This window comes from Pagrus pagrus (assembly GCF_965226575.1).
Source record: "Pagrus pagrus genome assembly, chromosome: 6".
Lineage (NCBI taxonomy): Eukaryota > Metazoa > Chordata > Actinopteri > Spariformes > Sparidae > Pagrus > Pagrus pagrus.
The window spans coordinates 17,517,886-17,539,588 of record NC_140190.1 but is presented as its reverse complement, the minus strand read 5'-3'; the positions used below and the strand labels follow the sequence as shown (position 1 = coordinate 17,539,588).

General features: G+C 39.5%; 4 protein-coding genes across 4 annotated transcripts; 2 read left to right on the top strand and 2 right to left on the bottom strand.

The window, feature by feature from the left end:
• Positions 1–258: 258 nt before the first annotated feature.
• Positions 259–4,651, top strand: rpf1 (ribosome production factor 1 homolog). The gene is made up of 9 exons (XM_084356189.1): positions 259–601; positions 1,601–1,657; positions 1,812–1,892; positions 1,978–2,073; positions 2,314–2,467; positions 3,084–3,166; positions 3,300–3,481; positions 3,585–3,711; positions 3,980–4,651. Exons 1-9 carry the CDS (start codon positions 350–352, stop codon positions 4,019–4,021), a joined length of 1,074 nt encoding a protein of 357 aa, XP_084212315.1. The 5' UTR covers positions 259–349; the 3' UTR covers positions 4,022–4,651.
• On the bottom strand, positions 4,630–7,207 carry LOC311259208 (guanine nucleotide-binding protein G(I)/G(S)/G(O) subunit gamma-5). The gene is made up of 3 exons (XM_084356190.1): positions 7,016–7,207; positions 6,697–6,848; positions 4,630–4,941 (listed from the first exon to the last, which is right to left on the bottom strand). Exons 1-2 carry the CDS (start codon positions 7,094–7,096, stop codon positions 6,723–6,725), a joined length of 207 nt encoding a protein of 68 aa, XP_084212316.1. The 5' UTR covers positions 7,097–7,207; the 3' UTR covers positions 4,630–4,941; positions 6,697–6,722.
• A 954-nt stretch (positions 7,208–8,161) lies between these two features.
• Positions 8,162–15,465, top strand: spata1 (spermatogenesis associated 1). The gene is made up of 12 exons (XM_084354436.1): positions 8,162–8,302; positions 8,396–8,502; positions 9,239–9,356; positions 9,579–9,632; positions 11,126–11,522; positions 12,609–12,774; positions 12,854–12,908; positions 13,157–13,274; positions 13,359–13,484; positions 13,669–13,844; positions 14,145–14,243; positions 15,048–15,465. Exons 1-12 carry the CDS (start codon positions 8,243–8,245, stop codon positions 15,195–15,197), a joined length of 1,626 nt encoding a protein of 541 aa, XP_084210562.1. The 5' UTR covers positions 8,162–8,242; the 3' UTR covers positions 15,198–15,465.
• Positions 15,466–15,828: 363 nt separating this feature from the next.
• Positions 15,829–20,988, bottom strand: ctbs (chitobiase, di-N-acetyl). Its single transcript, XM_084355982.1, has 7 exons — positions 20,751–20,988; positions 19,529–19,667; positions 19,066–19,274; positions 18,739–18,910; positions 18,537–18,634; positions 16,732–16,893; positions 15,829–16,346 (listed from the first exon to the last, which is right to left on the bottom strand). Exons 1-7 carry the CDS (start codon positions 20,862–20,864, stop codon positions 16,158–16,160), a joined length of 1,083 nt encoding a protein of 360 aa, XP_084212108.1. The 5' UTR covers positions 20,865–20,988; the 3' UTR covers positions 15,829–16,157.
• Positions 20,989–21,703: the final 715 nt, after the last annotated feature.

The window sequence follows — 21,703 nt, the reverse complement described above, 5'->3', positions numbered from 1 at the left end:
AGAGATGTTCCCCAGACTCCCTTATAAAATCTCTCCATTTTGTGAGTTGTTGAGTTAGCAGAGACTTTATTAACTTTGCAAAGTGCTCTTTTTGACACATTCTTAATTACTTGGGCCTTCTTGTAATTTCGGCATATGTTATAGCCTTGTTTTACTAGAGAGGAGCCTCTGTAGGTGTGGACTTTTCCCCCCGCTATACTCCTCCTCACCACTAGGTGTCCCCACCACATTTTCTCCGACGACCACAACTCGGTCACTTCCTGTCCCCGGTAGTGAACACACGAACAGGCGACAGGCAGCACACACGTGAGGGGCAAAGATAACAGCCAAAACAGACAACTGACACAAGATGGACATCACAGAGGTCCCCGTGAGTCAGGACAACAAGGGTAAGAAAAAGAAGAATAAGACGCCGAAGAAGAAGAGGGTAAGCGAGGAGGGAAATGGAGAAGGCAGCGGAGTTGTTGAGAAGAAGGAGGAGAAGATGGAGCAGAGCGAGCAGGCAGCTGCTGCTTTCCCCCCCACCTTCAGTGTGTCCGAAATCAAGAATAAACAGCGGAGACACGTCATGTTCATGAAGTTCAAGCAGGAGAAAAGAAAGGTAACAAAAGGACTATAGTAGGTGGCGCTGTCATTAGTAAGATAACTAAGCTACTGTACACTTAGCTGCTAGCTTATTACTTACAGCTAGCTGAACCAATGCAGTCCGATATAACAGACAGTCTTGTCATAAATACCCTCTTCATGTAAGGTGATAAAGTTCAGGTCTGGTTCATGTTGAATGGCACTGTGTTAAGCTGAGAGTATTCCTAATATTATCATATTTAGTGTAGGTGTAAGGTAACATTCACTGCAAATATGATGTACTTTAGTTGGGAGCTTCAATGCTATGCTATGTGCCATGCTACATTTTAGAGGAAAATGTTTGACATTTTTCCCCACGATATTTATCTAAAAGCTCTAGAAATTGGTTATATTGCAGTATGATTTCATGACTTATGATTTATACATGCAATACACTACAACCTTAAAGTTAGTTGGGGGTATTGGGATATTTTTTAGTGTTTCACTAGATTCTGTGACGAATCTGAATTTTTATTTTTTGTTTTGTGAATATTTTTGGACACATTTCATTTGACTTGTAGTGCATACCTATGCACATGCATATATGCACCCACATCCCAATATCATTGACTAATGTTGAGTAGTGTATAATCATTGTTGATCAGTCTATCAGATAGGTATTGGATCCATCTTAGTCTGAAAACTTTTTTTTTTTTTAAATGCCTGTTACCATTTACAAGAGACCAAGGTGGCATCTTCAGGTCGCAACTTCGAAAACGACCAATGCTCAATTTTTAAGGCATGCGTCGATACTGATGGGGTAAAAATGTCCAATATCGCTATAAATCAGGCAATATCCAAAATTTATATCACAAATTTGTCCTGCCCTAACATTTCGCAATCAATGATATTGTTGTTGATATGCTGTTCACTGCTGTTCATAATTTTCTGACGATTAATCAATTTAGTTTTTTAGATGTAACCGCAATCCTCCTGTATTTTCTGTGTTCACATTTTCTCTGTCTTCATATTTCAGCAAAAGATACAGCTGAAGAAAAAGAAGAAAAAAGAAAGGGAAGCTTTAGGTGACAAGGTGAGTTTTTTTTTTATTTTATTTTTTTACTCTGTCTTGTCCCAAATGACGCCATTCATTTCACTCTTACTCTTAAATATATTTTACCATTATATAAAGTAGTAGTGTTGATGTTGGGCATTCATTTTTTTCCTTTATTCTGTCCCTAATGTAGGCACCACCAAAAGAGGTCCCGAAGACGATAGAAAACCAGAGGGTGTACGACGAGACAACAGTCAACCCAGAAGATGAAGAGGTATGGCCCAAATCTGGCTGAGCTTGAAAAATGATCTCAGGTTATAATTGGATTGAATCTGCATTCATTTGTGTGTCATCTTCAGGTTGCATTTGACGAGGGAACTGATGAGTTTTCTTCCTACTTCAACGGGCTGACAAACCCCAAAGTGCTCATCACAACATCAGACAGACCCAGAGGGGTAAGTGGCAGCTGCTCAGAAAAATATGTGTTTGCATGACACTTTTCATTATTTCATCAAAGTTGCCAGAATAGGTAATAAAACATTGAGGCTGTTGTACCTTCAGTGTGTGACTGACATGTTAAAGACGCTGTAGGAATTGTCCTGAGGTAGTGAAGTGGCATCTGCGTTACAATGTCTCACATCATTTTCAAACTGTGTCTGTTTAACACATTGATCCTTCTCTGATGTTTCTTTCAGAGGACGGTGAGGTTTTGTGAGCAGCTGGCCACAGTGATCCCAAACGCCCACGTGTACTACAGAAGAGGTTTGGCCCTGAAGAGGGTCGTCCCTCAGTGCATCGCCAGGAACTTCACCTACGTCGTGGTCATCAACGAGGATCGCAAAGTGCCCAGTATCCTCAAACCCAGCTGTGTCAGGACTCTGTTTAATCAAATCAAGGCAACTTTACTCTGCCTTTGAATCTCACCAACTTCAGACCACTTTTATTTAAAGAAAGCTCAATAATGAGTATGAAAGTACCAAATAGTCCAAAGCTTCATTAATAATGTTGGCATTTCAATTATTTTTATGCATCCATTTTTTCTTGCATGTGTATTCATTCTGTTTAAACCCACTATTCCTGCGCAGTTTCAGATAAAAATTAGGTGGCACTAATATTATTAGTATTATACTATTCCAGTCGTGGCTGCATAGGATTGTTTGACTTGTGTGATCAGACATTTCCAATAACTCCAGAGCATTGTAGTCCATAGGTGTAACCATTTCCAAAATTCACATCATGGTTTAATAGAACAAAATATTTTGCTTCAGACCAGACCTGGTTTGGTTTGCTCTCCTGCTTGTTGCAAATGAAGTGATGCACACACCTGCGTTAACAGAGCACTTAAACAGAGGACATTTGGTGGAACCCTAGAAAGTCACAGCGAGTAACTAAATACGACTCTACCCTGGCAAACTTTGACTAGCTGAGCTGTTTTTAATGTCTGCTCCCTTAACTGTGACTTAAGATGGTCTGGTTCTCTGTCATTTACCTGATGGGCCGACGGCACACTTCAAGGTCAGCAGTGTAAGACTACGTAAGGAGATGAAGGTAAATTGTTAAATCCAAACTCTTTCCCCCACGTCTCTGTTCTGATTAAATGTGTAACACCATGACAATGATAGTGGGTTTATATAGCATGTTTCTGTGTGATCCCATCTTAATTATTGTTTCCTCTCTGCAGAGACGAGGCAAAGAGCCAACTGAACACTCCCCAGAGGTGATCCTCAACAACTTCAGTACACGTCTGGGCCACAGCATCGGCCGGCTGTTTGCCGCTCTCTTTCCACAAGACCCCCAGTTTGTGGGCCGACAGGTCGCCACCTTCCACAATCAGAGAGACTTCGTCTTTTTCAGATTCCACAGGTGAGAATTTTAACTGTGACCTTTGGTCCATTTTCAGAAGCTGTGTAAGATTTTTCTTAAAATTTAGAAGGCCAATATTAAACAGTTTATTGGATCTCTTAAGGTACATCTTCAAGAATGAGAAGAAAGTTGGCATTCAAGAGCTTGGACCCCGCTTCACCCTCAAGCTGCGCTCTCTACAGAAAGGCACCTTTGACTCAAAGTTTGGGGAGTACGAGTGGGTCCTGAAGGTGAGTCTCCCTGCTGTTACATTTTTCTTTGAGATGCAAGAAGAGCTGTACTGTATATCTAATGTCGGCTCTTTATCAATAGTAATTTGTTTCATGCCACTCTGGCAGGGAGACTACTGCAAAAACTGCATGAGTTGTCAGCATTCATATTTGTTTGCAATGTACTTTAGTGACATGTTAAAAGCACTCTTTAAATGCGAGTCAACATTTGAGTAATGTCCCAGGCTTTCTCCTGTAAATCTAAAAGATAACATTTTTCTGTTTCCAGCGCCATGAGAACGATGCCTGCAGACGGAAGTTCCAGCTTTGAAAGCAAAATATCAACCAGCTTATCCAAGATATTACCGCTGTTTGTGGCTTTGTACAGATGGAATTTAAAGTGGATATCCAGATTCGAGGACGACTAGTAGCCAACAGTTTACACACAATTGGAGGTTGAACGCTCATGACTGGATTCTATGAGAGCACATCGCCATAGATTGTCACACACACGGACATGGCTTCTATAAAGCTGCATCTGTGATTCCTTCTGGAGACTTGAGTGGTGGGACAGGAGCCTGTAGCTCATAACAAGGACTTTTTCCATCTCTGTTAGTCGGGAGACATGCTGGGACTCCACAGGAATCTTTATAACCTGAAAACTCGGATCAGTGTGTTATCTTGTATGTCAGACTTGTATTGACTTTTAAGTTCCTATCATATTCATAAACTGTTTGGTAAATTTTGGGCCACATTCAAAGTCGATGTAATTGCAGTGAATTAAGTGCAAAGGAGCCAGTGTGTGGAAATGTGGAAGTCCTTCAAATTGTCTACAGTGCAGCTGCTTTTGTATGTGACGGGACTTTCAAATTAATAGCATATGACACAAACACTTTTCTAAATGTGTATATACTCTTTAATAAAACATGTAGCTGCAAGTTTAAAATGTGGAAATACCATTTATTTCTTCTCAAAATCAGCATGATAAAATGTACAATTCAAAAGGCACGTGTGTGTTGATATGGGTTAGTTACTTTTAAGCCTTCTAAGAAGGTTAAGACATTTACTGTGCCACATGAGCACCTGGAAATGTTTCTGTGTGAGATTTTACAAAGGCAAAAGTAAAAAACAAAACAAAAAAACTGTTAAGTTAGATGTTTGTCCCCAAATTCCCGAACACTCCTGAGACGATTCCAGTCCACAGCGCAGGTCCTGCAGCCCAGTTCTACAAGGCACCACAACGTCCACAACCTGCCAGACCATCACATTGATTAGTCGAAGCTAAATAACATTTTTCTCAGAAGCAGAACTGTATGTCATCCAACAATTTTGAAATTAGTTTATGGTCTCTTACATGCTGCTCCAGGTACTGTAGTGTAGCACCACACGTATGTATACTTAGGGCTGCAAATAATGTTCATTTTTAATTGTCGATTAACCTATTAGTTGTTTGATCTATAAAATGTCAGAAAATGGTAAAAATGTTGATCAGTGTTTCCAAAGAAGAAGAAGACATCTTCAATAACCAAAAGGTTTTCAGCTACTGTCAGAGGAGTTAAGAAACTGAAACCATTTCCATCCTAATGTAGTGATAAGTGATATTGGTACAAAAACAGTTAAAGCTTTTCTGACATGCCTATCCTGTAACACAAGTTTACAAACATCATTATTTATGGAAAAGAAAAAAAAACACTTGACATGCAGTTGGTCTTCAAGTGTCTGTGTTTTTTTCCTTTTCCGTAAATAATGATGTTTGTAATCTTGTGTTACTTTGGACAATAAGTGACTTGCCAAGAAAAACACTTACATTTCAGTTTCCATAATGGTAAAATATTGATATCAATAGTGTTTTGCAGCCAATTGCTGAAACCCATATAACTATTTATGCTCAAGTCATGATCTAAAACTTCCCAGATATCATGTCAGGCAGAAGAAGGAAATGTGTATAAAATAATGCACTAAGTGGTGTAGAAGATTCCCATCTAGTGATTGGTGACAGTATTACAGACTATAAATATAACATATTAAACCTAAATATAAATGAAATTATGAATAGGTAAGTGTACATAAATCAATACACAGACAGTTTTTACAATTTCATATTTCATGTGTCTTCATTCAGGATTTATTCATGGGGACAAGCATCAATTATATATTTTTTTTATTTAATTGTTTATTTAGGAAATAAATTACAGAATTATTTCTATATTGAATATATTTAGTTTCTGCCCTAGAAAACCCTCCATACTGATTGGTAAATACACAGTTATGTAGATTAAATACATGGTAATAAATATAAATACATTTGTAAATAGATAAATAAATGTGTGAATAAATAAAATAAATAAGTACACAAATTTAACATTAATATATTTAATTTGTCATTTATCTATGGTGACAATTACATGAGCACTACGTAGTTTTGGGGAAGAAATTCAAAATCAGAATTTTAATATTTACAATATTAATGAGGTAATAATACAGAATTAAAAAAAAGATCTTTTCCATAAGGGAATAAACAAGCTGTTCTCAGAGGAAAATACGGTCCCCAGAACACTGTTTGAAGCTAGAAAGGTGGCAGGGTCTGCCACATATAAACAAAGTTAAACAGCATAAAATTGTGTTGTGAAAGCGATTTTGTTAAGGCATAAAACTTTTTTCTTCATTGAAGATGATTAAAATGTCTTCCACAAAACTACACAATGTCTCTGTAAGTATTAAATTGAATAATCATTAATGTATTTATATATAGTGCGGTTTGGCCTTTAAAACCCTCCATAAATGTGGAGAAATGTGTCTTTTCAAGATGTTCAAACTGAAGTCAGAGCTTCTAGTGCAGCCATCTATTGGTGCTTCTCTACTACCACTGCTCAATATTGTAACTAACGTTCATCTGAGTGAATAAGATGTTGTAAGAATCGATGGGTGTGATCGAAAACAGGTGGTGAAAGTTTTGTGACAACCACAGAGAATGAACTGAGCTGGTCTGGCTGCTGTGGTACTCACAGAGGCAGAGGCTCGGTCAGTCGGTGCTATAGGAAGGAGCAGACTTTCTGCGGTCTGAACGGGTTGTTGCTGGACGACATGCCGGTGAGCAGAGGGTCCTGCTGGGCGTTCTGGAGGCAAAACTGCTGCAGGTCCGCTGCGGCCTGGGACACCTGTGGGAAACAACCGGAGAGTTATCCCATGATGTCTACTGTAACAGCTCTGTAACCTAAATAAAGCGGGTCTGTTGGGTCACATCATCGGCATTACAACAAAAAGAAAGCAACAAGTGAACACAACACACGCCCTAAATGATTAGCGGTCTAAACCAGTGACTAACCTTAACTCTGTTTATGCCAGCTTCAAGGCGTAACTGTTGCACGACTTTCTTCATCGCTACGATGCTGGATGATCCCGACATTGTTAAGATTTTGAGGGAATGTAGTCTTCAAAAGGAATAGTATGAAACTTTACGAACACTTCAGTGTTGCTAAGCTAGCTTGTTAACTACTTCTTCCTCGTTTCCGGTTTTATTTAAAGGAGTGTCCGCCGATGTTGCCTTCATGAGGTGTGCGGAAACTGCGATTATTATTTTTCCGACTGTCTCCACCTGAACTTATTTGAGGAAATTTCACCAAATGACAACAGGTACATGTGAAAGGAAGAAGCTTTTTTTGTTGGAGTTGGAGTTGGAGCCTGAAGAAAATATTCACTATCTAAATTCACAGCAATGAGGGGGAAATGTATAGCTTTAACATTATTTATGCTTTCGTTCACATTTTTGCCGAAAATTCTCCAATACTTCGACTTTGTTATCGATTGTAGACGTCCTAGTGTATGTTGTCTGGTCAATGTAAACCTCACCTTAAAAACACGGCTGGGCTTTTAAGGGAAAAAAACTATTTTTTTGTTAATTATTACGACCTTAACAACTCCTAGTGTACGTGAAGGCAGCATCAGTGAAAATGGAGCTGCGGCCTCTAGTGGTGAAAATGCGTCATCACACTGAACATCATAACCTGCCATACAAGACAATCTCTACATAAAACCCTGTTTCCCATGTAATTATGAGTTTGTTAATTTATGAATTCATTTTGTTTAATGTAAAGTAGTCAGATGAGCTATAAAACAATACGACAAAACAAATCAACCATATCACGTGCTGCTTTACCTTGTTAAAACTACATAATTCCTTCAGTCCAGATAATACTTTAATGAAAAAAATGTAAAATAAAATCCCATAACCACAATGCCAGCAGTCACACTTTTAACTTAAATGAATACAAAAATAGCTAATGAAAGAGTGCGTATAAAAATTGATTATACCTACCTTATGGGTGCAACTAAGACATTTCCAGCTCTAGTTGTCATCATCAGCACCAGAGCAACCACTGCTGGAACGCTCATAAAAGAAACTCTACCAGACGACTGACTGTGTTTGATTACACCAGATTGTTACTTGGCAGTCCACGCCTCCACAGGCTTCCTGCAAATAAACTAACGGAAATCTACCCTCCTGTCTGAGTGAGGCTGTTTCTGCCGCTCCTGAAGCTGAGCTGGACTGATAATGGAGCTGTCTTGTGAGTCAGTGAGGTATCCTGAGGGCAGAAGACCAGCCAGTTGCAAGGTATGCTGAAGGGATTGATGTAATGGAATTAGAGTTACTTGTAAAGACATATCCTCATTGAAAAGTATTGATGTCTGTTGTGTATGTGTTCAGTTTGTGGAGCTCCATGTGTTGTATGTGCCAGATGACCAGTGGGATGTGAAGCTCAATAAAGTCCCTGCTGAAGCCATAGAGAGCTTCATATCTGCCAGCTTCATCAGGTGAAACTGCTGCAAATGTTTTAACTTGTTTCAAGACATTAAACCCACAAGTGGATGAGAATTTGTTTTAAATTGTAGCTTGGTTTCACACATCCAAAGGCTATATATATGTATGCTTTAGAGAGATATTTGAAAGACCTTGTTGCACTGATTAGGAAGTTTTGTTATCAGGTATTCCAATTCTTCTTTTTAATGAACCATCATTAACTGCATTTATAACTGTTCTGAGGGTTTTGACATAAATAAATGTAAGTTAAAGTAAAGCAATAATTTAATAAAACCCCTTCAGTGAGTGACGTCCTCTTGGATTGTTACTTACTACTTGTCCAGTCTTAATCTGCTAAGTCACAGCAACTGTCAGACAAATACTGTGAAGAAAAAAAATGTCTTTTTAATATTTACTTAAGGGAAACCAAAAAGTCTCAAAATAAGTGTCAGTAGCTTAAAGTTTTCAAAGTGCAGTACAGCACGTGAGTAAATATATCATACTTGCTTTTAAAGCTTGATAACAGCTTAAACTTCTGTGTTTCTGTTTAATTCCAGCATATAATAAATGTTTCATTCTTATTTGTGTTAACAGCATTTAGACTATAACAGGCAACTAAAATCAATTGAAACCCAGACAAGATGCTGTTTCATGTGGTCTCTCCTTTGCTGTCAGTGTGAAAACATATGTCATAAAGTCAACTGATCCTATGTTAAATATAAATCTCCTTTTTTCCCACTGTGGTATCAGAGTTTATCCCGATATCACACTGAAAACTCTGAGGAGCGAGCTTGGAGCTCTCCTTGGCGCAGAGAGGAGCGTCGACAAATTCTCCTTCCTGAAATGTGTGGGGCGCAGTTTGGCACTGGTGAGAGCAGCTGGCTGTTTACTGTGTTTTATTTTCTATGGCTGGTTGTGTTTCACGGGGCAGACCGTCGAGACAAACAATGCAGACAGTTTGATTAACAAGTTCACTATTCAAGCTCCAACACTAGAGGGTGTAAAGTATGTGTGTGTGAAGAGAGAGAGAGAGTGAACACAGATTTTACTGTCACGCCTCTCACAACAAGCAAATTCTTTTCTACTACAGGTCAAGAGCAAACAGGAGAGGGATCTGAAAGTGAAAACATTCGCTCCACCATATGTATGTAGCATCCATGTTTCATATATACATTTAACTGTTTTTCCTCCTTAACAAATACAAGAATCTCTTGAAGAAAAATTACATACATATATATATATATATATATGTTTTACATTTTTAGTGAGATTTGGTTTTTTTTGGTATTATTAATAGTACTTGTTGGATGATTACATTGGACTACAACAACCAACGTCAAGCAACGATAAACACTCTTCTGGAGGCTAACTCTAGCTAGCATACTACTGTTGACAGAAACTTAAAATCTCACCTCCAGTTCTCGCTGAAGAAAACTGGTGTTGAGCACATCTGCTGACTCATCCAGGCTCATTTAACCGTCTGCTTTAGTATTTTTCTCACTGCCATGAGTCATCGCAGCAAGTTGTTGCCACACGCTGATCTCCATTCTGTTTATGTCTGCTTCCCCATGAGATCACGTGAGAGGGATCACGTGAGTCCAGCTGTATGTCCAAATTGTACCTAATTCGACACTGCACTTCCTTTGGTCCTCAGCAACAAACCTGGCAAGTGTGAAGTAGATCGGCTGGACAGTTCTCGAGATATGCCTGTAACAAACCGACAGACAGAGATTCTTTCTTTATAGTTAGATAGTGTTTCAGGTTTTCAAAGGAGAAAGAACTAAAATGTCTAAAGAACCTGATATGCTCTTTTGCGCCAAGTCACAGAAGGTGGATGACTATTGTGTGTCTGTGTGACTATTACCTTTAAATTTTGTGTTTGTTTTCCATCTATGCAGCAATTTTTTTCCTTTAATTTGTTATGAACTTCAGTGATTCCCGGATGTACTTTTAGATCTGACTAATGTGTTTCTTAGCTCAGCAATTCTGCATTATCTGGTGATCTTTGGATGCTTAAAGGATAAGATTGCCCAAAAATGAAAATTCTGTCAATATGTACTCGGCCCCATGGCGATGGAAAGATGGGTGAAGTTTTGTAGTCCACAAAACATTTCTGGAGCTTCACAGCAAAACAGTGTTGCAGCATTTACCTAAACAACTAAAGTAGATGGGGACTTGTTTTACAATGTCAAAAAAACAACCGAAAAAAGGCTCCATTCAGCATGTCTGGTGTGATCCGAGTCTCATGAAGCCCCGAGATCCCAAATTGATTTGAAAAAAACAATATTTATTTACTTCAGACGGGTTGTGCGCTAACACTTTTAAAAGGCTGTAAATAACATTTTCTCAGATCAAATTGGGATCTCAGGGTTCATGGAGACTTTGATTACACCAGACAAACTGTATGTTTGTTTCTTTTTTTGCTGTTGTTTTTTCACGTTTCAAAACAAGTCCCCATGTACTTCAGTTGTTTAGGAGAATGCAGCAACTCTGTTTTGCTGTGAAGCTACGGAAATGTTTTGTGGACTACGAAACTTCACTTTCCATCGACATGAGGGTGAGTCGATAATGACTGAATTTTCTTTTTTGGTGAAGTTATCCTTTAATGTTTAATATCTTGTCTTCACCTGTTTGCAGGCCCCACAGCCAGAGCTTTACCTGCTGCCCTTTGTGGAGAGCGACAGCAGCGTTTGCTCCCAGTCTCTCACCCCCGACACAAGCAGCAGCTCCCCAGACCACCAGACCTATTACCACCCTCCCAAGACGTGCAGCCTGCCAGCAGGAACAAAAGAGCCTGTTAAATTCCCCCTCATCCCCCAGTGTTCCCATCAGCCACCTCCCACCCCCAGCCTGGAAGAGGAGGAAGAGGAGGAGGAGGAAGAAGATGAGGAGCAGAGCTATGGTTCTTCAGAGGCAGAGGGAGAAAATGAAGAGGGGGGTCTTTCTTCTAACAATTTAGAGTGGGCAGAGCAGGAATGTTGCCTAAGGAAGCGTCAGAATCAAAGAGCCCCACAGGCTGTTCCACAGAATAAAGGTACAATTAAAGGTACAATACACACATTTACTCTGCAACAAAGAATCTACTATTCACTGTCATTGTACAAATCTTCTGTCATTACTGTGACGGGTTATCTGCCTCCAAGTGGCACCTTGCCTGAATCTGCTCTTGTGCAGTTATGTCCTGTGATGAAAGTGCACGTTTCAGTTCTGCTGATATTCACCATGTTTTGGAAGTCATCTCTGCTGAAATGTCCTCACTGTGGATGTGCAGAAAGGTCATCTTCACTGAAAAGCCCATTGCAGGCAAACAGACAAGCTCACAGCCCCTAAAATTAATCTTTAATTCTTTTAACGTGAAAAAAGAAGTACATCTGTAGCTTCCACTGCATTCTATAATATGGTTAAAGGTAAAGGTCACCCCAAAATCAAAATTACACACATTTCCTCTTACCTGTAGTGCTGTTTATCCATCCAGATTGTTTTGGTGTGACGGCAAAGTCTTTCACGAAATCATGACCCTGCTACTCCAATAGCAATAATCCACAGACCTTGTCGTGAGCAGTTTCAAGTCGGAACTATTTTCTTTCTGTATCACCACGCAGAAGGAAACGTGCATCTATACTTATGAACAAGAGGCTAACTAAATTCGCCACAGCTCAGCCATCAACATCCAGCGCTGTAACAAGTACATGCCCCTCGTCCATGACTAGATTCGTGCTCTCTTTTGCATGGTGATTCCATGGACATTCAAAAAGTCTCATTACAGGGTCTTACAGGGTTATTTTGAGTAACCACGTCACCACATTTTTCTGCACTTTTAGCACTACAAACATAGTGTCATCTAGTTCCATTATATTCAGGAGAAATCAGACATCTCTATCTCCAAACATTTCCAAAGCTTGGCAACTCACACCAAAACAATCCAGATGGTTACGTAGCACTACAGGTAAGAGGAAAAATACGTATTTTTGATGTTGGGGTGAACTGCCCCTTTAACCAGGCAATTTAGGCATTGGTGGAAAAGGTTTGTACATGTGCCCATATCAGCGCCCTTCTTTAAAACTAATCCTCTGGATCTCACATCACAAAACTAAGCTCTTCGGTTCCTCTTTACCTGCAGCTTTACAACGGCGTGAGGCTGATTCAGCTCAGGTGAAGGAGTTCCCGGGGGCCGAAGAAAGCTCCAGAAAGAAGAAACAGCACCACAGACAGAACAGAGCGGCCAGAGATTCAGGAGAAGCCCCGTCTCTGGAGGACAGAGATTCAGGCTTCTCCCTCACAGATGGGTGCTGTGCCACATTTGTACTCTGCAGCGAATACCAGCGCTACCACAGCTGGTTGTTCTAACCGTGTGTCTGTTTGCAGGCTCGGGAAATCAAAGGATGCTCTGAAGTCCATCAGGAATAAACCAACAAGTGGAGTAATGTATTGCATTATATATGTCTTTTTTATACATATAACTCAGCATGTCTCCCACAGGACTTTAAAAACAAGCAGGAAGTGTTCAGTTTCTTGTTGTTTGGTGATTAGTCCAAATTCCAGTGTCAGCAGGTGGGCCTACTGGAGTGTGTGAGCTCTCTGAAGTGAACAAAGAGCTGGAATACAGACATAAAAGTCTATTTAGATGTTCAGTAGACTCATTCTGTTGTATTTATTGCTTGTTTTTAGGTGACAGAAAGTCCCGCGGTGTTGTCTCGGCCTGTTCGGTGCACCTCTCCCCCTCCAGGTGTACACTTGGCCAAGGTCACACAAAAAACGTCCGGCTCTTCCGTCTTTCAGACAAACAGTAAGCTGTCCCGTTGGCCACATACCAAGCATTAATAATCATTACATTTTTTTTAGCACAACTGACATGGTTTGTGTGTGTTAGGAGAGGAACTGATCGAAGAAATCAAGCTGGTGAGGGAGGAGAGAAAGCAGCTGGAGTGGACGAGGCAAGAGTTGCTGAGAAAGGGGAAGGATTTGCTGGCTCAGAACAGACACCGCAGGAACCAAGGCGAGGAAGAAATACTAAAAAAGTATTTTAGAAGGAATAATCCAAGTTCTTACTTTGTCCCCATAATTGTTCCTTATGTGCTTCCAAAAACGTGTAACATAACGGTGTTTGATGTTTTAATTGCAGTGGTCAATAAGATGAAGATGGAGAAGAAGTAAAAAATGTAATTCTTATTTTTGAATAGCTCGCGACAGTTGGAAGAAGAAATATTTTGAAACCAAGAAAGCCACGGCACCGCTGGAGGAAAATCTGAGAAACCTGCGACAAGAGCTGGAGACGTTTTATAACAAACTCTTGCACCAGCTGCAGGCCAGAGACAACAGAGGGAAGCCAAGGCGGCAGGGCAGATCCTCCATGAAGGTAAAATCTAGTCTATCTTGATTTTATAAACTGTTTTGTCAGTTTTGCCTTGTATTAAAAGGTAGCGAGGAATATATTTGGATGAATAATTCTTTTCAGATTTCTTGCATTCTTCAGTAGATTCAGTATAAGTCCAAATGTTGCCAATATACCTTTTTTTTACTGCATGTCTGATGAAAAGGTCTATTGAAGAACTTACTGGCTCAAAGTTTCAATAGTGCAGTTAATAAAACACATATTTGATGAAATTTGTCAAACTTTAGTCACATAAATCACTAAAAGACAGATTGTGAATTTCAGAATGAACTCATCATTCAGATCATGACAGAGAGCCACGAGATTGACAACCTGAAGAGGAAGATAGAGGACGCCAAGATGAAGCTGGTAACAGAGATAAAGGTAACTGATTTTCTATCAAGCTATTTTCTATCAAGTAACAAAGGAAGCTACAGATATAATATGTAACATTTCTGCATTTAAATTTCCCAAAACGAGTAGAGTTTGAGTTGTGTACCTGTGTATTATCCCATTAGTCCAAACATTTTGGACAATGTTCCAAACCAGAGAAATCCGTAATTTTGTTCAAGGTAACGGTTCGTTTCATTTGCCCACCTGTTGCTTTAACTTATGTGAGAAAGTCGGCGAACAAGGATAAACACAACGTGAATAAAAATCTCAAACATTACCTCGTCCATGAACATCTCTGAGTGTACATAGATAGATTTTCATCAGCAATGATGGATATTTGACAATAAAGACAACAACTCCCATAATCCCACACTGCTTACGTCTTGTTTTGATTGAGAGACCGGTTTTAGCTGAAATTACATGCTGTGTTTAACTTGTTGGTAATGAGACTTTTTTTTTTTTTAATTTGCAAAGTCACATCTTTTTTCAACACTCTGTCAGCATATTCCAACAATAAATACATAGTTATTTGGTTCATTTTAAGCCCCATATCCACTTCACACTCAGCATAGTCATTTTTATAAAACCCAAAGTCACACAGATGTACTTTCCATTTCAACAAACCCTGTTACGACTGGGATTTTAGCGTGATAGCCTAAAAACACTCATGTTTTAATCTTTACTTTAAGTATTACATGAGCTCCTTTTATCGGGTTAGGCTGCCTTACAGCTGCTGTGCCATCTGGTGTATTGTAGTAACAAACTGTGTTATTTTTCAATGACTGTGCTGTGTAGTTGAGGAAACAGGCTGCCACAGAGCTGAGGGCCCTGAAGGCTGAGCTGGCCCAGAAGAAGAGCCAGTCCTGTCATCCTGGTCCCACGGTCTCTCTCTGCTTTGGAAACCCAACACGGGACAGAGCGCAGGTCCAAAGCACCTCCATCTAACTCAGCAGATACAGAACTGTGAAGAAGACCGTTGTCTCTGGGGACCAGACAGATTTTATTGCATGTTTGTGTCTAAAGTGTTTGATTTTATGCAGCTGTACTTTCTACACGGTTTACTGTTTTGTCCGCGAGTTTTGTATTTTTGTGCTGTTGTTTTTTCCACATTTTATTTTTACTTAAAGGGTAACTCCCCCAATTTTTACACATTTAAGTGTGTTTACAGGTCTTGAGGAGTACTGCTGTATGTGAAAAAAGTAAATGAAGAATTTTGTGGAGGAAGCAGAGGAAGCTGCATGTAATCTGATAAACTGCCTCCAGTGATGTCACTCAGTAGCATTGTTGCATTGTGGGTAATGTAGGCTCCAGGTTTTGAAAAGCAGTCCACCAGTCTAATCTACACTGATCTAAATCATTACAGCAGAACCAGACATATCGCTTTTTTTATTCCACATGTTCCTGCCGTCTACATTTCCCACAATGCAACTGAGCCACTAGGTAACATCACTGGAGGAAATGTATGTATTACACGCAGCTTCCTTTGGAGCCACAAAAGGAGCAGTTACCCTTTAATATGCCATTTGATTTGTTAGTGATGCTGACACTGTTGACGGAAGAAAAGCTAAAACTAAAGTGCTTCAGAAAATGTTTTATTTTTGAAAATATAAAGTGCACAGAGCTCAGTAAGCTCAATCAAAAACACTGTTTGTGTCCGTCACGTTACAATGATTGGTTGTAGAATGACAGTTGCTTCTGTTAGCACAGAGGAATGTCTGAGACGTTAACTACATTCAAAGACAACAGCAATAAAAGCCACAATAAACCCTGAAGTGCAAGTATGCGTCCCTGAACTCAGAGAGAAGTCTCACCCCATTACTGCAACAGAAGGATATATTGACTTAGCAACAAACAGCAGGCTGAGTAGCGATGTAAATTTCTGCAGCAGTGTTAACCGTATCCCAGCTAGCATCCTAAGAGAGCATTCCACATCATCGCGGTCTGCTGCCTGGCGACAGGTTCATCGCTGTAGTCCAAGATGTTGCCATTCCACATGCCAATGCCCCTCAAACCTTTAGATGTCACATAGTCCGCCTTGGGACAAATAGTCTGTGGGTCATCGTACCAAACCTGATGAATCTGTCCTTTCTCGTCCTGTGGGGGGAAAAAAGTGCAGATGATTGACAACAAAATGAGAGCTGATGAAGGCGCCATCGTGTGGTGTGAGAAGACCCTAAGGCCCAACGAGACAGTGCTCAGCAGTAATGTTTTATTGCTTTTTTGAAGTGGTGATTTGTTTTGTGACACTGTGGTAGCTCGATTGGACGCCAACACTTGAAATAAACAGCTCTGCCTGATTTGTTGAGTCGTGAAAAATTACCTATAGCAGTCAAGCTTGACCTTGGCAGAAAGAAAAATAATACGTAAAATAGGTGCCCACTTTGCTAACCAATAAAACATTTAAGCACAAACCGATTGTACATTTTAAGGCAAATTAAAACAGAATAAAGACTTGAACTATAAAATAAACACAATGTACCTTGTAGTTGAAGAAAGGAGCCTGCTGTTCATTGTCCCAGAGCCTGCCGGACAGTGAGATGTTGACCTGCTTCATCATCCACTTGTATGTTTTCTGCTTTCCAGCTGCATCGCTGCAGGGGGCTCCGCGGAAAGGAACTTTGGCTATATAACATGTTCCCTCCTGGTAGTGGAGAAGACATAAAGGGATACCTGTGTTAACATTTAAGACAGAACAAATAACAATATCCTGCAACAGTAATGTAAGTGTAAATAATGCGTTCCCTTTAACAACATTTGCTGGGATGTAACAAATACCATTTAAGAGCACGGATGACAGGAAAAAGGGGAAAGGTGAAATACTTTAACTAGACATAGCTTTATAATTTCATTGTGAATAATGTAAGATGTTAAATTGTACCGTATATCATAACAAAGGCAATCTTTAAATGAGTTATATAATGCATTAAACCAAAACTCTGGTGTGCTTTTATGTTTTCTTATTGTCAACCAATCCAATAAAAGTACCAACATAATAATGCCTTAATTAGTCTGTCTCTTAAACCTCTCTGACTTCCCTCTCACCATCTGTCTCTGCTGGAGGAATTAACTAGGAAATGAACATTGCATAAATAACAGTAAGGTCAGATTAATACACTTTTAGTGCTGCTGTCAATATTTACAGGAGCAGTACGGTGTATGTGGGCCTGACTCAAAAATAAAGTGCGCACGTTCATGGTAATGAAGGAACATGTCGTTCAGTGCAAGTTCTGCAGTTCATTAAAGTTTTTTAAAAATAAATGGAGGACAACAACAGAGGTTTTGGCTGCACAGGCAGTACTTGTCAATAGAATCAAATCATTATTAGTTTTAGTTTTTTCATGAATCCGTTGACAATATGAAGTGTTTACTTCAGAATGCTAACCACATGCATGATGCTGATGATGCTGATGGGATTGTTATAAGTTTTACATGTATTTGGACATAAACCAAAGTGCTAGACAGGTATAATGTTTGACCAGAAGATGGTGCTAGATGAAAAGTAAAAGGATCTTCATCATCCTGAGGTGGACATAAATTTGTTTCATTTAAAACCACAAATGTCAACCTCATGATGGTGCTAGTATAAAAGCCAGGGATTAGCAAATCATTAAAGGGAAATTCTGGTATTTTTTGGGTGTAACTTTGAATGCTGAAGTTGCACCAAAGGATTACGTTACAGCCATGTGGCCAGATTTTTTAGGTATGAATCATTTACACACCGAAACATGTTTTTATAGGGCCCAAGTTAATAAAAAATGGAATTCCCTTTTAAGATCTATAGTCTGGGGACCATGAATGTCTGTATCACATTTGTCAATACATCGAGTAAATGTTCTCAAAGTAAGTGAAAACTTTGACCTGCTTGTGATGCTAGCAGAAAGGTCAGAGGATTACTAAAGGTGTTAGGATTAATCCTGTGAGGATCATGAATCTCCTAATGTACCTAATTCCAAAAATGTCAAACTGCTCGTGGCTGCTGGCTACATGAAAAGAGTTCACCAACGTCAAACATGTGATACGTTTCATGGTCAACACTGTTCGATTTGATTTTACTAATACGTGCTTGATGTGTAAATGTTTGTCTAACTTGTTTGTTAACATCTTTAGTGTAGCTTAATGTTAAGCTTTTGTCTCATCTTGCATCTTACTGTCACATTCAGCCTCTGAGGACCATGAATGTCAGCATGTCTGTCAAAAATATCATGACACATGACACGCCATGTATATATTTTTTTTATAGCTAACATGTTAACTGTGTAGCTTTTTAATTGAACACTATCTTACCTGGGTGAGGTTGAGGCATGGGTAGTCATAGCCGTACCATGGCACTCCCATCACCAGCTTCTTTCGATCAATCTTCAGATTCAAATATTGGTCATAAGCTTAAAAGAAAGATAACAGGCAGTTCATATACATATACAACACACAAATGTGTTGGTGAGTATTGTCTGCATTAACAAGCTGACCGAACAACAGGACAACAAACCATTCAGTGTCTGAGAGAGTGGGGCATTTGCCATTGCGATACAGTCGCCCATGATCTGGCTCTGTTCATCATAGGACATCACAAACAGCAGGTCGCAGGATTCAGCGATGGCTACGTAATCATAGCAGCGCTTGTCGATGCATTTTGGTGACCAGGCAACATCGAATGAGACCTAGAGATCAGGATAAGAAACAGCACTTTATTCATTCACTTTCCGACCTGGTTAACTCCTATTTAGGGTGATAGAGAGGTTTGAGGCTTTCACTGAATTTACCAGAAAAAAGAAAAAAGAATATGGCCGACACAACAATGTCAAAACAGTCTCACCTGTGAACCTGGGATCTCCCTGTGAAAGGCCTCAGTGGTCTCTTTGACCAGGTCTGTCAGAGCATAGTACTCTGGTGAGCCCTCCTCCACTGACTGTTCAATGTCGAGGTTGATCCCATCCATAAACTGACTCTTGGCCAAGCTGACCTTCTCTGTTATCCACGCTGTCCTGTTTGCTTGGTCCACAATGTTGGAGAGGGGAATGTCACCTGTTCCCACCAACAAGGAAAGACAGAGATGAACATGATTATGAGGAAGATGTATCGATGAACTGCTGACAGCAGGAGCGAGAAGCAGTTCAAGAAATGAACAATAAGATTCACTGAGCTGATGGACAGTGGGAGATTTTACAAAAAAAACCTATCATGTAGGTGCTATAAATTTATCCTTTGACCTTTGTAAAACTGCTGGTAAATTAATCATGACCAATTCATACTGTAGCTTAGTGCGAAACTCACTCTACCTTTGAGTACAACCCGTGCTCCTTTAGAGTGAGCGTAACACATGAGTTCAGGGTCATATTTTCCAAACGTTGCCACCGTCGTCACCATGCTCCAGTTGTAGGACTTCCAAGTCTTTCCACCGACGTCAAACACAAACACCTGAAAGAGACACAGAAAAACAACACGGACACATGACTGTGAGATTAACTGCTCCGATTCAAATTCATGTCCCATTATTTTTTCTTTTCAGCATTTTTTGACTGACGAATTTCAGACAAAACATTATCAGTTTACGTATCATTTTTTACATTTAAAAAGTAGTAGATTCCACTGGAATGCAGCTGAGAAGGGTCTATTTGTAGAATTTGTCTAGTAAAATGCTGACTATTGATGATTGAATAGCTACAAACGCTTTGTTTTTTTAAAATTAGCACTTTGATGTGTGATTTCTGAAGCAATATGACACACCTAACAGATGTCCAAGAGGCCAGATGTGCCTAAAAAGAGGAACCTTCTCAAATATCACATGACAATAAACCAAACACAGACACTGCATGCATGGATAAAGAGGAACAACCATCTAAATGTGAAACTTTAACAGGAACTACAGTAGATAGGTTCACTAAATAGTGCTTATTGCCATAAAACCAATACATTCACGCTTTCCTGTCACTTTTAATTTCCTCTGTCATGAAATGGCTAAAGACGTGTTATTTTGTCTGCTCTGAGTAAACCTTTTGGATTTATAAATGAGTCTTGACTATGATAAATTCAATCTTCTGGAGGTGACTATGCCAGTTTAATGCTCACTACCAGAGCGTAACATTTTATGGACTTCTATCATAAGACATCAATTTTATGACAGTCATGTGCACAAGAGGTTTGTGATATATTTTTATCACCGGGCAGAAACTTCTCCCCCCTATTTAATTTATCATTATATTTATCTCGAAATAATTCAGCTACACTTGTCAGGTCTGGGCTATAGCAGCAGCTTGGCTGCCATAATGACCATCTTTCAGTTTACACTGATCATCAATAACCTACTAATCGATCACTGTCAGTTAGCATCAGCTCTAAAGTCATGAACACCTAATGGTATGTTTAAATACTAGCTAGCTAAGCTGTCAGTAATGAGTTGAGGACGTTTTGATGGTAGTGGAGGTCCAACAACACCACGTTGTAACTGTTGTCGTGAGTTTGACAAGCTAACGTTTACAGACGTTTTCTGACGTTAGCTACCTCAAAGTCTCTCTCCTGTCGGATGTGCAGACAGAGCTCCGGTCTCTCGCACGGACAGACTGCAGCCCTGCAGGCCAACACTGTCGACGACAGCAACAGAAGAAACCAGGACATTTTTGGACCAGCACGAGGATTTAAAGTTCAAAGTTTCAGTGGAGTCGGTCCAGTTTCAGCCCGACTTCAAACTGTCCACAACTCCTGTGAGCGACGTCACGTCTGTACGGGGGCTGACATGGTACAAACTTCATCTGGACAGCGTACAGCGCGAAGTTGTTCGTAAAATGAAGAACTTAAATGAACTTTTATGTTGCCATAACTATATATACAGAGTTTAGCATAGCTTAGCATAAATCATATCCTCATGCAAATGATAAAAAAATAAATAATAATAATAATTTAAAAAATACACGTCCATGTTCCATGTCATAAACTCCCATAAAAATACTACATATTAATGTTATTTTAAACTTTCACTAGGTTACATTTTCCAACCAACATCAGTCCTGATACTAACTACCTAATATTCATTCATTTTCAGGATTTTTTAAACCATGCTTGTCTGTTTGCATGATGCCAATTTTTTTTTTTTTTTACACTACATAGTTTTATTATTATCATTATTATTATTAACCTCCAGCACACCGATTCCCCTTTATAAAGGTATAGGATAGTTGCACAAACCTGAGCAGGAAACAGGTAAATTCACAGGTGACAAATACACCTGACCTCTAGATGGCTGTACTGTACAACGTGTGTGGGGAAAAAAAGAAAAATAATTTAAATGAAGGACAAATTGAGAGTAAAATGGATATACTGAGAGCAGAACACAAAACAGTGACTTTGTATGAACACTCACTGTTTTGTGCTCCGCACTGTTTTGTGTTCCACTTCAGTTTTATCTCAGCTAATTTTTCTCCCAGTTTGTCCTTTATTTAAATTCTTTTCACTCAAGT